This window comes from Eucyclogobius newberryi, unplaced genomic scaffold (assembly GCF_026437365.1).
Source record: "Eucyclogobius newberryi isolate DKJ021-1_F unplaced genomic scaffold, fEucNew1.0.hap1 SCAF_3, whole genome shotgun sequence".
NCBI lineage: Eukaryota > Metazoa > Chordata > Actinopteri > Gobiiformes > Gobiidae > Eucyclogobius > Eucyclogobius newberryi.
This window is the reverse complement of record NW_027315945.1, coordinates 26,090,838-26,106,989: the sequence shown is the minus strand read 5'-3', so window position 1 is coordinate 26,106,989 and position 16,152 is coordinate 26,090,838. Positions and strand designations below refer to the sequence as shown.

The following is a 16,152-nucleotide window of genomic DNA, read 5'->3' as shown; positions in this document are numbered from 1 at the left end:
CCTGCTCCGCCCCTGAATAGAACCAGGTCATGTTCACAAAGAGGTTTGCAAGTTAACTATAGCAGTTTGAATGGATTCAAATCCATTATAGACACAACAAGGTCAAGTCAGGACAACAGAGAAGCACTTAGGAAGGGGCGGCTGCTCAGTGTTACATTTGTCTGTGTCACAGCACTTGGTCATGACAAAGTTTCTATCAACTCCAACGAGACATTGTTGCAATGATCAGCTTTGGAACAAATTCTCACCTGTGATCATAATCTTTATTATTTCCTGTAAAATAAAGAATACAAATTTTGTGTTATGTCTCAATTCTAGAAATGTTTCTTATTCTGCACAAGCCACAAACCTGTGTGGGTAAATATTCTCATAGTTACACAGCAAGTACAGTCAGCAGGACATTGCAGTTCAGAACATACACATGTGGCAACAGAAGTCAGAGAGTGTAGGCTGAAAATCACAAATTAGGTTATTTGCATGGACAATCCCTTACCACCCATGCTTCTAAAACACTAGTTGTTTACCTTAAATAGGACAATTACACCGTTAAAAAAACAGAAGCAAACATGTGTTATGTTATGCTATGAAACATTTGGTGTGCTGTACCTGCAGTGCTCTCATTCTGAGACCACTTTCTCTCTTCAAGTTTGTGTGATAGTATGGGTTGTCTTTAGTCAAATTGGCCAGCAGGTGTCATTCCGCGCTATAAAAACCCCCCTCTACCACTTCCTCTTCCTCTGCTCCTCCCACTTCCATCTCAGATTGCGCCGTGTCGACGCCCTGTTCTCATGTCCTCAGGTAGTTTCGGCATTTTCCATTACAATCTTTTAATTCTACCACCACTAATTTATATTGCACTAGTGCCTATGGGGAACTCCTGGTTTGCGCTTTGGGCAGGGCCGGCCCAGCCTATAAGCGAACTAAGCAGCCGCGTAGGGCCCCGAGGCGTTAATAGGGCCCCCAATCTGGCAACCCGTCTTATGAGAAGTGCAAGCGCAGCGTGCGCCACTAGTGTAGTAGCGCTGCTGGCGCGGCAGCGCACACAGCGGTAACATATAACGCACAAACCGCATGTATTTGTAATGACAATCTGGCAACCGAGACACCAAACCTGCGCTGATTGGGCAACTTCATTGTGCGCGAGCAGAACGAGAGCAAAACATAAACACAACAGAACATGGTCCCTGCGTGGTCCTCATGTCCAGAGGAATATATCTCCCGGTGCCGAAAAACGAAAGAAGAAACTTCTTGACGATGTCAAGAAACTGCAAACTCAACAACACTCTCCAGGTATTGAACTTCTCTTACAAAGAGACGGTTAATGCTGCTGTTTGAAACAACACGATTCTGTCACGTTAGTTCGTTCAGGCTGGAGGCGACGAGAGCTCTGCACCGCGCACAATGTGTCTGAATGAAAGATAATAAGCTTCACATTTACACCAGCCCGGTAGTGTTAGCTGCAGGTGAGGCCGGGGAGGGGCCTCTATGGCCCGGGTCACTAAGAGGCGGGGATCCGGTTCGGACGAGCGCCGTCTCGTCCAGAACCTCTGACGTGAGACTTTGGAGTGAACAGTGTGCGGCCCCTGTCCCGGGCCCCTGTCCCGGGCCCCTGTGCAGCCTCAGTTAGAGATGAGCGGGTTTGAGTTTGCGTTCCTCTCTCTCACATCACCATGTGTGAGATCAATCGTGACTCGTGATGTCTGTTTTACTTTGACTTTCTTAAAGTGCAATGAGAGGAACGTAAAGGTGCAGGAGTCCAGTGTGTGGTGTTCTGATCAGAACAAACATTTATATTGTCATTAACTTTTAATAGAGCAATAAAACATTTCAATTTATTTAAAAAGCATCATTAGACTATTTGTTATAAATTATAATAAATTGATAGTGAAAAATAACTGATTACGTCTGTTATAGAATAATACTATATATTTTTATACAAAAGTGGCAAAGCTGCAGAAACACAGTCTCTTCACTATAGCTAAGCTTGGACCTTCACTTCTCGTTCTGTTCATTCTCTGGGAATAACATGTTTGCACTGTTTTATCAGTGTTAATTGTTAATCAAGCAATGCTTATGCCATTTGTTTAATTTAATATAACTTGTTTTGTCACTTTGGCAAGAAGGAACAGTTGGGAGCAGTAAAAGATAAATTAGTAAGGATAACTATTACTTTTACATTTTCAGTTAAAATGAATCAATTTGACCATAATTATTTTTCATAGCCAATATTGTATTGAGTAATTAAGTACCATAATGTATTAATAACTGGCTTTAATAATTTTCTCCTGGCACAGTTTCATCACATCATCATTTTATAGCATTACAACCTCAACATTTTACTCTTACTTTAGCCGGCTGGACCACATTAAAATGCACCAGAAGACCCAAAAAAGGTCTGAAAATCTCCCCCAGACCCCCCCTGTTCATTAATTTAAACTGCTAATGTGGCTGTCGAACCCTTAACGCCCACAAATACACCCAAAAACATATCTGGGACGTGTGTTATTTGTACAGGGAGTAGAGGTGATGTCAGCGGAATACCAAGTTGCATTGTGGGATTTAAGTTATCAATATTTGAGCTTGTGAGGCGCTGAGAATAAACTAACTGGCAAACAGATGCCCTGGAGTTTTGGTGAACTTTGTTTGCGTTGAAGAAAGTTCCATATGTGAATTGTTCACTGACAATGGCAATAAAACTGATTCTGATGACGTGGTGAGGGGCCCCCAAAAATGTTTTCGCTTAGGGCCCCCTGAAGGCTTGGGCCGGCCCTGGCTTTGGGAATGGTAGTTCCAGAAGCTGGGGTCCCATGTGTGTGTAGCCGGCTGAACTAGCCACATCCGCTGCCCGTCAAGGGTGCGCAGCAGAAGTTTCCCAGCAGAGGTCATGGGGATGGGACAAGAATGCTCCTTTTTTTTCTTAATCTCATAAGTGTGATTGTTTTTATGGACAATGATTGTGTAATTTCACTGAGACTAATGTTTTTATTATGGAATTTATTGTTCAGAGAAAATAAACATCTGGTATTAAAAGTGTTTATGTGCCTCGTCAACAACGAATCTGTGCGCCTTTTATGTTTTCTATATGGTCCTGGGCCCATTAATGCCCAGGTGGCGTTGTTGGTCTTATTTGGGTTTTAACAGTAACTAAAGTTAAAACACCCCTGACTTGCCACATTTGAATGCATTGTTTTAGAACAAAATGTTACCATTTGACTTTGATCATGATTGTCATTCATTATAATAATTACTGCAAAAGTAGGTAATCATATCTACCTGGCAACCTAAGATAGATAACAGATTACAATACAGTTTAGCTTTGCTCTTCAGAAGCAGTGTTCACGGTTAAGAGAAATCCTCCTTAATAGAGAAGGTATGGCAAATACGTCCATTGACAGTAAATAAGCTCAAGAGCCTCAAGAACAAAATTGTGCGACACGAAACATATATTTCGTGTCGCCTTTGTGTCGTGTAAAAGTATATTTTAATGTATTTAAAGTCAGACAGGGCAATACATTTGGGAAAACAATTTATTTGATATGTGGTCATATTAATATTGTTGCAAAGAAAAACGAAAAAAAACAACATGGTTGTGTCTACCACAGATCGTCTGCAGATGCTTTACCTATAATGTTTCATAGTATGGCTTTAATAGAGAGAGGCAAGTGACACCAACTGAATAAGTGAAAACTGTTGAACAATCCAAACAAAGCAGTAACATCTCCATGAAGAAAAGAAAGTGGCGGACCCCCCGACCAGAGAAGTTCCAAACACAGTGATTTAGTTTGAGAAAAAGAAGAGTGAGAATGTCATAGTGGTTAGTAGCATTAGACTGACACTTGTGCTTGTGCTTCCATTGCAGTAGTTTCCCTCACAGCACTGAAGAGTCCTTACATGTGGAGACGGCTCAACGCACATGCTCTTGGTGGCACATCCTTTGGCAGGTCCTTCTTCACCTGAAAAATGAAAATGCTCCAAATATTGTATCCTTTATTTAGACCTATTTATTTACAATCTAAATATATATACATTTTCCACATTATTAAACAAAAACAGAGTATAAACAAAAATCTGTGAGGGGTAACATTGATGTCAATAACATAAACACTCATTAAACATTTGAGAGTTGCAGACATGTATGAGCACAATGTATCCAAACTATTCCACTTCAACATTCCAGCTTCCTGTCACACGCAGCCCCTCCCCTCCACATCCCCGGTGCAGGAGTATTGAGTGCTGGTTTGCTCGGATACGGTATTTGTCTCCCGTCCCCAGGCAGACACAGCCCCAGCGACAAGGGTAAGTCACATAGCAACCAGCCAAATTCAGACTTTTCAGAAAACCTGCTTTGTGAAACGGGGTCCAGACAAGTTCTGAATAACCACTGAGAATTTAGTATTGATTTGTATCGCCTTCCTCAATACAGTCCTCCACCTTAAGACAACCCCAAAAATGACCATGCCCCTCCAAACCGAACGCTTCCCGTACCACATAAAGATCCTCCCATCATCCTCTACCATCATTGCGCCCAATACAGTGGTCTCACATTTATCTTTGCACTAGTGGGAAATGTTTTTTGTTTAAGAAATGATTTGGGATATCGAAGGTTAAAGAAGTCACTTCTTTGACTAATCATGGATACGAACTGCTAATAAAACTGTTTAATTCTGCTCTTTATTGATTTATTGCAGCTCATGATTGAGGTTTTCCTGTTTTAGAATTATTGTAACATGGACATGAAGCAGTTTCAATATTATTTAGCGTGATATTTTCTGAGGCAATTATAGTCATTTGTTGTTACTGTTTTTTGTTGTTACTGTTTTAGATGAAATATGTAACAGACAGGACTGTTTACCCTCGCCAGTGGCGCAGTAGGTCTGATCCCCATCACAGTTCACGGTCCCAGTGCAGTCTCCTTTTCCATCGCAGCGATAACACTTCTTCCCATTGGGTTTGGATTTGAGATCCGCTGTGGCATAGCATAAAGTTAAAATGGTGAATAGTCAATGTAAACAAGCACACAGTGGTGAAATGTCTTGCCCAAGGTCACACAGTAAACGAGGAGCGGGGATCAAACTGTTTTCCTCATGAAACTTTTTCATGAGAAAAACAGTTTAATAAACGTATAATAACAGATCAAAGAGAGCGAACAAGAGTGTATAATAACAGATAAATAATACATATATATATAATCTTACAAATTTCATTTACAAAAAAATCATTATGTGACTCTATACATAAACATAGATAGACTGTAAATAAAACATCAAATTTTGGCAAGAGGAACAGACCCTGCTTCGTACCCGGCCGTTTTCACAGAAACCATTGCCAAGTTAACTATCTGTGTTTCAGAAATTTGGCTCAAATTTGGCTTGAATTCCAAATTAACCCATTTGGGTCACTTTAGTCAGGTCAGGACTTACGAAGGGGCGGCAGCTCAGTGTTACATTTGTCTGTGTCACAACACTTGGTCGTGGCAAAGTTTCTTTCAACTCCTGCATTGAACGAGGCATCATTGCAATGCTGAGGCTTGGCACAAGATCCCTCCGTGCGATCAAAATTTTTAGTCATTCCTGCAAAATAAAACGTTTTTGTTGAGTGGCACGCAAACTCTGGAAATGCTTCTCATTCTGCACAATGCACAAACCCATGTAGGTAAATGTTCTCATGGTTATACAGCGAGTAGATTCAGCAGGACATTTCTCTTCAGTCCCCACACATGGGGCCACCGAAATTCTACACTTATTACAAATCAGAGCATAGGCTGGAAAATCACACATTTGGTTAGTTTACAGGGACAAAAACAATACCAAAGGTTGTGAAATATAAGCTATAACTCAAAGCTATAGTTTTTGTAGTAGCTTACCTTGCGGGAAAAGGACAATCCCAGTGATAAGAAAAAACAGATGCATGTTTGGAATGAAAGTGTTTGAAACTGTCTGTACCTGCAGTGCTCTTATAGGTTTATTTTTTTTCTCCTCAACCAATGACCACTCCCCCTCGTCAAATTCGAATGCATTGTTTTAATAAAAACATGAGCGTCTATCATTTTCCTACAGAAAGGGATAAGCTTTTGAAAAAAAAAAAAAACACTGAAGTTCTAGATCTAGATCTAGATCTATATATATATATATATATATATATATATATATATATATAGATAGATAGATAGATAGATAGATAGATAGATAGATAAATAGATGGATGGATGGATAGAATATATATAGATATTATATATATTATCTTTAAATCACTTATTTTGCATGCCTTTATTTTATTTGAGCATATACTTTACTTCTATTTTTATTATTGTAATGCACTGTTTTATGTTGCACATTGACGCCGAAGCAAGTTCTTAATTTGTGAATTGTTCAACAATGACAATAAAACTTCTGAAAGCTGTGTGTATGTATCTGTATTGGCACTATAGGGAAAGCATAGCAGAAAAGGTTGGCTCATGTACCCAGCCGCAATAACTATAATCATGAAATAATTTTATTAAACAGGTAAATTATCAAAGATAAAAGACCTATTACCTCTTTGTTTGTAGATTATATATAATATAATAGGCATATGAAAATTACACAAGGTCCAAAAACAGTTTAACAACAAAAAGGTTTATTTATGTACATAGCATCAACACAAACACAGGGCAAAGGACCAGGGTGTGGCAGAAACATTCCAGGTCATTCCATGTCATTTAGATTGGGCATGTAGAGACAAGGTGTACCATATTATGCCAACAGAAAGGGATTGGCTTTGCGTCTCTTTGCTCTTCAGTAGCAATGTCCACAGTAATAGAACTCGTGTTAAACGGTGCGTTTAAGAGAGAAGACGACTGTATTCAGAAAGAGCAGACGACTTTTTCACTCCATCCCAGATCCGAGCGGCATAATGAAACCTGTCAGACAGTTCAAATACTATATATATTTTCCAATTATAAATATATATTTTCTAATTATAAATATCTGTTTCTCTGTAAACATCTTTGTAATTTTATGTGTATAGAGGTGTACAATTATTACATTTAATTTTGATGAAGGGAAATATAAATCTATCGCAAACACAAATGCAACAGAAAAGGTTTATGAGAAATATTTACCAGTTTTTCTCTGTGAGTATAGTGTGTGACAGCTGGCAGCGAGGCATGGCCAGTATCTGACCCCGAAGCTTGGAAACCATAGAAGAAAAGGTCGGGTGCCCTCTGTACCCAGGAAGAAGTGAGAAGAGAGGGTATGCACCTGGTCCTAGCAAAAACGGTTAATTACTTCCTCACATAATGTATACAGTACTCTTTGCAGGTCAGTGTAATCCATATTTTGTTCAGGAGTGGTCTATGATCAACCAGTATTTATTGCAAATTTCAAGTCAAATTTCATGTAAGAATTTAAAGACTCACCTGCTTTGTTCAAACTGTCCTCCTCAGTCTCCTGCACAGGAAGCAGAAACATATTGACTTCATTTTCGAAATAGTCTGATCTCAACCCAGGAAAGATATTGCAGTCAAGCATTGACAATGTACCTGACAACAACAAAATAAAACAGTAGTTAGTACAACACAAATTCATCATTTTATTGTTTCTAACCATATTTGACAAAAACATTACATAATTTAACCTTTATATTTAAGGTGCGAGTGCGTCATCAATTTGTCCACCATCATATGCATATCTTTCATATTTTTTGGGCAAAAATCATCTCGTCTTGCCTTATTCTGGAGAAATACTGGAGAGGAAAAACAGGTTTGGACACCAGAAAACAAGTGTTTGTGTGAATATTCATTCATTCATTTTCTACCGCTTTTTCCCTTTCGGGGTCGCGGGTGACTGGAGCCTATCCCAGAGACTTTAGGCCTTAGGCGGGGTACACCCTGGACAGTGGCCAACTCGTTGCAGGGCCAACACAGAGACATAGACATTACAGACAACCATTCACATTCATTCACTCGGGCCAATTTAGAGTTGCCAATTTTGCCTAACACATGCATGTCTTTGGACGGTGGGAGGAGCCTGAGAACCCGGAGAGAACCCACGGTAACACAGGGAGGACATACAGACTCCTGTTTGTGTGAATATGAAAACCAGAAATCGATTGTTGAACCTATATGAGGATAGTATTCAGCCCCGTCTTCTTTGCCTGAGGAGCCGGAGCTGTCGTGGCTTGCAGAGGGAGTGGAAGGTTTCAGCATCTCAGCAGTTTGCAAAAACCTCGGGGGCCAAGCAGGGAAAAAAACAAGTTGTGTGACACTTTTACTGCTCAAGAGGAAATTTCAAAACAGATGAACAGAACAGATGTGGAAAAATACTGCAGATAACACTGGAATATATTTAAAACATATATTATTACTGTTATTATTTATGGATTTATTTATTCTCATCAATTTGCCATATAAATACCAGACAACCTTTACTTCCTGTACATTTTCAACTTTACAAACTGTTATTTGACTGATGATTTGCCCTTTGTCCCTTATTTGACCACAGGGACTATCCACCAAACTGAATAATATTTAGACAAACTTCAATTTCTAAAGATGGTGAAATAGAAATGGCACAAATTCCTGAAAAATGAACTTAGAATTCAAGTTGTGAATGGGATCTCCTGCAGACATACCTGTAGATGTTTATATCTGCAAACCAGTCTTGAACCACAATTACGACATGGCACACTGTAAAAAGGAAGGCCGCAATCTGTAAAGACTAAAAACAAAGAAAGATGCATTTCAATTTTTATTCACACGCAACAGGAAAAGCCTGTATTTTCTTGTGCCACTGCCCTTTGCTGGACAGTTACGTACCTGCATTTCAACATATGTATGAGGAAGGTCATACTCTGGAGGTAATTTACGATCGTTGTTAATGAGGTGATCGAGAATGGACGGGCTGAGGATGGGCTGTTGAAAAATACAAAAATCAAGAATTCCTAACATAATTATTATATTATTAACGATAATACATTATTATAGTTTACCTGTGTGTCCAGAAATATGACACGTTCTTGTGTAATAAAGAAATCCACCCCTGTGCTCTGATTACCCCCTCTTTCCTTGACTTCCTGGGTTTGGGCTCGGAAAACATAAGCCCTGTTCAACACATTTTAAATGTATCATGAGTATATTGACATGGCCTGAAAACCATCAAATAATTAGAAGCAGATCAGGGGTTCCCAAACTTTTCAGACTTCCAAAATAACTGCAACCAATCCAGTACCCCACTGCTAAATTCAATTGTTGTCCGTTTTGAAACTTGATAAGCCACTAAAATAAACACAATTAAACTTCAAGTAATTTGACTTAATTACAATAAAATATACTGTGGTAAAAAATATATTAAATACAGTCTCATATTTCTATTACCACCATTTTCCACCCTATCTCACGACCTTGACCTTTAGACCTGGATACTCCTCATCTGCCTGTACTAGATGAGCCCCCCTCTCTCCCTCTTGACAGTTTCTGGCTCCACATTCCATCTGCAAATGGAAGTGTGTCAGTCCTGGAACACTGTAGTCCTCTTCAAGGTTTCTTGAGAGAAGGTTTTTCCCACTAGGTTTTTCATAGTTTTTCCTTGCCGAAAAGAAGGTTCTAAGGACAGGAGATGCTCTGGGACAGTTATCAATTTGATTAGTTTCTGTGAACATAGTTTATTCAGCTTCTGATCATTTCATTTTTTGATTCTCTGACCCTTTGTTGATTAAATCAACAATTCTGGGCGGTCCATCAAGGCAACTACTGTGATTTAGGGTGCTAGAAAATGAAGTTACAAAGCACAAAATACATTTCGCAACCCCCTTGCCTTGACCCTCACTTTGGGAACCACTAATTAGATAAAATTATTATAAGATCTGATTATTTCTGTGAGTATTTGTTGTATTTAGAGGACAAGGTAAAGTGAAACATTTTCTCTTTTATTTTGCCTTTGCTACATTAGTATGCTCATTTATGCATGATTTTCCTTGTCAGCACTGGCACAGGTGTGGAAAAATCAGAAATAAATCAGATTACTCACATCAAATGTAAACGTTTACATGACATTTTAAATAATCTGATCATTCTGGAAATCAGACAACAGCATTTAAACAGTTTTTTCCCTTATCTTTCTCATTTTGATTACCTTGGATCCTCCTCAGGGGTGTTTGCAGATAACAGGGACATTATGGTTGATTTTCCAGAGCCTTGCAGACCAATGACTCCAACCACCAACATGTCAGTTTGGTCCCTTAAATACTTCAACAAAAGAAAATATATGACTATAATAATAAACTAAAATATAAAGGGAACATATTATGCAAAACCAACTTTAGTGAGCAAAAGTGTTTCCTCATCATGAGTTTGCTCAAAGTTGGATTTTGATTTATTCATGCATGTTTGAGTAATCCTGCATTTTCTAGCACCTGAGGTTCCAAAGTTCAGAAAATCCCTGTTTTCACCTATCCCTCCCCACATCTATGTACCGAAAAGTCAATACTCAGAGTGTAGTGATCTAAAATGTCACAGAGCCACTTTTCAAAAAATAATAATATTGCAGTTTAAAAAGAACTACCGTAAATGCTTAATAAGTTAATAAGTCTTACCTCCATTGCATTGTCACACCAATTCATCTGTTCATCCACCAACTTAATGCTGTGTTTCATCTTCTCAGGAGGAATAAGTTTAGCTTGACCAACCAAAGCTTTTAAATAAAATAAAGTAGCAATTTACTTAAACATGTTGAGAACTAATATTTTGTATGTATTATTATTAAACATTTTGCTCACGATCCACAGCGCTGCTTGTTGCCGAACTGCCCATTCCTCGGTTTTGTATCTGGTAGACTGGCTGAGTGGGACGCTGCCCCTCTCGCTCTATTTTAGAAGCTCCAGGAGGCTGAGCTGCTGCTTCTGGAGGTGTGCCTGCTTTAGCCCCATCGTCCCGGGCCTTCATCAGCATTATAGGCTTTTCGAGAACAGGCGCTCCACTTGGGGCAACATTTTGTGTAGTCTTAGCCTGAAATGTAATTATTAAAAGAAATTAAAGCATGAACCAATACATTTTCTTTTACAACTGAATAAACAACAATAAGTGTAAACCTGAACCACATTCATTGTTGTAATATTATTTACCTTTATCACTCTTTTGTGTGGCATATTTGACATATTATTTTAAATTTGATTACTTATATTTTTGCTCTATGTTATGTCATTGTAATTTTGTTGCCTGTGTCCAATTGGGCTGCACAATTTGAGTTGGCGCAATTATATTGCAAAGGCTGCAACTAAACATCTTGTTCTTTTATAGAAAAAAACGTGTACCTGCAGTTTAGACCTCGACAAACATGTGTCAATCTTTTATTTCAAACGTTAATGCTTGTGGAGTTGTTCACAATGTACACTTTGCAAATTGCAATTATCACTATTCTTTCTTCTTCTTCGCCACAAGCCGGCGAGAGGCCTATTAGTTCTGTAAGGCCGTGCAAAGTTATTATTATTATTATTTTATTGTTTATTTTTCTAAATTGTGCAGCCCTTGTGTCCAAGAAATGTCCCTTTTGGATCAAGTTTGACTAATTCAACTCATGTAAGACAATGAAGAAGTACATCATTAATTCTTACCCTTTCTGCTGGGGGCTTCGCCAGAATAATTGGAGTCTTTTGAATAAGTGGACCTGGTGGTTCCTCACTCCCATCCTGAGAACAGACATTATGAATGTTACTCTACACATGGGAAATAGAAACGGTTTCGGAATCAGAATCAGAAAAGGTTTAATGCCATTGTCAGTGAACACATTTCATAGACTAGGAACTTGCTTTGGTGATTAGGTGCAACATACAACAATGAACAATAATAATGCAAAATATATCAAATAAGGCATGCATTAAGGAAAAACAATATAAATGTACTAATAAGATAAAAATAAAAATAGACTTGGTATGTGCAAAAAGAATGTAGTTAAATATACATAAGTAGTGGTTGTTGATTAAATTATAGTTAGAGTGACAGTGTTTAAAACGGCAGAGGGAAAGAAACTGTTGTTGTGGCGGGAGGTTCTTGTCCGGATGGACATTGTATCGAAAAATAAATTGTGTTTTTGTTGTACTGTGTTTTTATCCTGCTGTATTTTGCCCATCGCACCCCAAAATTCCTGCATCCAGTCTCAAGTAAATCATGCGACTACAGACTGAATGGTGTGTTTTAATTTTTTAATCCGAAACCCTGCCACAGACTGGACTGACCCTCCGCTCTCTGGGCTGGTACTCTCGGTCTCGGCTCGGTCCGGACAGGTTTTGTCCCGGAGGTCCCACATCTCTTTCCCCGCGGCGGCGTCTCCTTCTACGCCCCGGACAGTACATCCCCGGCTGACTGTGTCCCGACTCCGACATGACACTAACAATTGTCCCGGTCACGTACAAAGCTACAGGAAAGTGTTGATAATCGGTAAAGTGTTGGCCCTTTTAGCGGCGCACTTAAGCCTCTCGCTGGATGTAAATATCGCCTGCTTTTCAGATCACTTGGTTTTGTTGCACTTGGATGCGCAGTTGAGCGGGTCGCGTCAAAGCACGTGCTCAATAATACTCCGCCCGTGTAAAATCTGCTCATGGTGTACAAATGGAACGTATTAAGTCCGTCGGTTTTAAATTACCGAATGAAACACCTACATGTACATTCAAAGGTTCCGGTTGCGCACAACAATATTTTTTTTGCCATGGATTTTATCATTGTCATTGTTTTGTTTGCAAACCTGTACCATCTATGTTTTGAAAAAGACACATGCTTGTGGAACAACTAAGCCTTTTTGGATTGATAATTTTACTAGGCAATGGTGTAATTTCCACACTATTCCCTACAAAAGGCACTATTTAGGGCTCACGCCATTTTTAGTGCTGTCCAAATGCCCAGCAGTTGAAATACTAGTGCACTCAAATTTTCTCTCAATGCACCATTAAAAGTAGTCGTGGGACCTCCTCTTTCAGGCCTGGCCTTCTTAGAACCCCAGCTCCCGTTTTTGGCCCATAATTGGTGTCTTTGGTGAAATTCTATCCCCTAAACCTTTTTAAAGAATCAAATAATTGTAGCTTCGTTGGCCATAGGTAAGTAAGCCAAAACACAGATTAACATTTTAAAATTAAACTCTGCATATCTAGCAATGTGGCAATGATTGTTTTAACAAGTAAGCATACATAGGCAATTTTACGTAATCACACCTACTTAAAACATACGTCCCAGTTAGCAAAATTGTTGTGGCCCAGTTGAGGCCCACATCGTACACTATGATTTGGCCCACATACCGTATGGATGTACGGCACTAATGCGGTCCACATTCGTTTACCACAACTGGCCCACCTTTGGTACAAATGCGTTTTCACTATTGGCCCAGCAGTAGCATTACTTTCATTGGACCACATCTGGCCCTGATCCAACACTTTGATGCGGCTGACATACCGTTTGGATGTACTGCACTAATGCGGTCCACCATATAAAGCTCACATGTGAACCAAACCAATGCCAACTGTTACCCAGAAGTAGCCCTGAACATCTGAATGTGTTCCAAAGCTGGCCCACCTATAGTATACATGTGGTCAGATCTGGCCCACTTGTGGCACGGATGTGGCTTTCTGCTTGTCCTACATCTGGGCCACATGTGGTCCACTGAATTACAGTGCACTGACCCCATCTGGCCCAGATTTGGACCATACAAAAAGCTTGTGGCCCACTTGTGGCTCTTTGCGTGGCATACATCTGGGCCAAATGTGGTCCATTGAATTACAGTGCAATGGCCCCAATGTGGTAAAGGTAACTAGATATAACATATCTTTTATAAAATGTATGTTTATTTTAAATTCAAAATAAATGTTACACAATGTTGAAAACAACATTTAACTGTTAACATTAACATGTTAACATTTAACATGTTATCGTATGATAATATCGTATAGTAACAAAACGGATTTAAATGAAAACATTCCGTTTTTAATTTGAGAAGGAGAGATGAGAACGTGCGCAGCAATCGGTCGCTCCACCGGTCTTTCCAAATTCGCGCTCTTTCTGCACTCACGCACTACGTAGTGACGTAGCTACAGCCGCTGCCCGGGCTTTTTTATTTCTTTATTATTTCTTTTAAAGATAATTTTAATATTGAATTGCATAGTTCAGAACCAACTATGGATGGTAAATTGACCAAGATTATGAAGTTTAGTCCCAAGTTCCAACCAGTCCTGGCAAACTGTGCAAAAAAACAACCTAAATCTGTATATTTAAGGGATATACAAATAATGCCCTTATTTTGTAAGGGTGATAGTTAGTGGTACTGCAGCTAAAATAGTGATGGGGAAAGTAAAGCTTTTGAAAAATATAAATAATAAAATTCACATTAAGTAGTGAATTATTATTTTATAGGGTGAAGTAAACAGAATAATGACCAATGGTTGTGTCCATGTGGTGCAAACCTAGTTTGAGTCTGCATAAAATATAGACCGTGTTATAAGTCAGAATTGCAGACAGACGGATGGAAGTGCCACATCTTTGCCATATAGTGGCCCATATGCATTTTGCCAAATCTGGGCCATATTTTACACAGTGCATGTGGACCATATTAAGCTCACGTCTGGTTTAACCATGATGGAAGTTCCACATCTTTGCCATATAGTGGCCCATATGTATTTTGCCAAATTTGGGCCATATTTGGTTATGCCATATAAGGCCCACTTCTGGTTAACAATTGTTTCTTCGGGCCGAACTAATGCCACAAGTGCCATATCTTGGCCAGATATGGGCCACATTAGCTTGCTATCTGGGGTGAAAGTATTATATCTAGTATGTACTATTTTTGTGATTTCACACTACACAATAATTGACAGCATGAAATGCGTGCCCACTGCCCAGCAGAGGTCGCCAAAACGACACAAACCATTGATGAATCTGAATCAGAAAAGGTTTATTGCCATTGTAGGATTTAGCTAAAAGCTAGTTTCCACTCTTAGTCCCACAAGTCCTTTTTGATCAATATTGCTTTTATCGCACAAAAGTTGTTATTTTTCCTTAACAACGTTTAGGCCATATTCAGTTAATTCTTAACCTTAATTATTAACCATTTGGTTTGGCTGACAAATAATCAGGATTATATATGCAGTAGCCAATTCAAGAGTAATGTGCACTCTTTTTCTACTACTAATACTTTATACTAAACTTACAAAAAAAAATTCATATATTCGGGTCATGCTGCATTTACTGGATCTTTAATTTTAAGATCAGAATTACAATTGAGCAACATTTTCCTTTTATTTCTTATCAACGGCAAGTCAAAATAAGAGACACTTCAAACACAGTTGGGAGTTGGGAGTTTTGTGGATATCTCTTTTTTAAATAGGCATTAGGTCTGCACCTTCTCTTTCTATGCACCTGGCTAAAAAAAATAACGTGCAAAGTTCTCATCTTATTTAAGACTAATCCCACTGTGGTCGCAATGAGCGAGGGCCGTGTTCATGTGGTCAGTAAGAAGACGAGGAGGAGGAAAACCGCTTGAATATTAAAAAAGTGAAAACGTCTGTGGTGTTAATTCAACTGCACCATGGATACATTCTAAGATGCAAGATGTAATTTTAGTCAGGTGGGCAATATATCGAAATATTGATAATAACGTGAATGTTATATGCAACATTTACATATCTGAGTATATTGTTTACAAAAAAATGTCCCAAAAAGAGATTCACTGACTGTTGAAAAACATTTTACATTACATTTTGTAGGACTGCCTTTAACCTGCCTTTGATTAAGGTATAGTTTCAATAAATGTCACAAATATTAAATATTTAATTCCATCCAGTGTTATTTTTTTTTATTATATTGATGATGCAAAAAGCCTTCTCTCACGACTCTCACTGAGGGAACTCAGATATTTGTTCTATCCGGCCCGATGGGCAGGGCTTACCACAGAATAGAATAAATATTTGAGTTCCCGGCCTAAATTCACTTATTGACAATGACTCTTGGATGAGAGTCGAAACGTTTTGTTTTTACTAAACTGAGTCCAGATGACTACAACTGAACTTTTTTCGGCAAATCACTAAAGTAAAAGTACTGTAAGCAAATGTGAAGGTATCTGTACATTACTTAATGACTGTAAAAAATAGCCCCTAAAGCTGTACTTGACCCTTTTGAGTACAAACAATTGGATTGGAGCC

At 38.8% G+C, this 16,152-nt stretch overlaps 2 protein-coding genes across 2 annotated transcripts; both read right to left on the bottom strand.

Annotated features, from left to right (window-relative positions):
• Window positions 1-3,509: 3,509 nt before the first annotated feature.
• On the bottom strand, window positions 3,510-5,921 carry LOC140374143 (urokinase plasminogen activator surface receptor-like). Its single transcript, XM_072460950.1, has 5 exons — window positions 5,864-5,921; window positions 5,645-5,761; window positions 5,421-5,570; window positions 4,853-4,966; window positions 3,510-3,953 (listed from the first exon to the last, which is right to left on the bottom strand). The coding sequence occupies exons 1-5, from the start codon at window positions 5,907-5,909 to the stop codon at window positions 3,778-3,780; spliced, it is 603 nt and encodes a 200-aa protein (XP_072317051.1). The 5' UTR covers window positions 5,910-5,921; the 3' UTR covers window positions 3,510-3,777.
• Window positions 5,922-6,718: 797 nt separating this feature from the next.
• On the bottom strand, window positions 6,719-12,497 carry smg9 (SMG9 nonsense mediated mRNA decay factor). The gene is made up of 13 exons (XM_072461021.1): window positions 12,208-12,497; window positions 11,587-11,661; window positions 10,753-10,981; window positions 10,570-10,667; window positions 10,110-10,222; window positions 8,968-9,079; window positions 8,795-8,890; window positions 8,611-8,696; window positions 8,098-8,204; window positions 7,615-7,722; window positions 7,397-7,519; window positions 7,100-7,244; window positions 6,719-6,898 (listed from the first exon to the last, which is right to left on the bottom strand). The coding sequence occupies exons 1-13, from the start codon at window positions 12,352-12,354 to the stop codon at window positions 6,820-6,822; spliced, it is 1,518 nt and encodes a 505-aa protein (XP_072317122.1). The 5' UTR covers window positions 12,355-12,497; the 3' UTR covers window positions 6,719-6,819.
• Window positions 12,498-16,152: the final 3,655 nt, after the last annotated feature.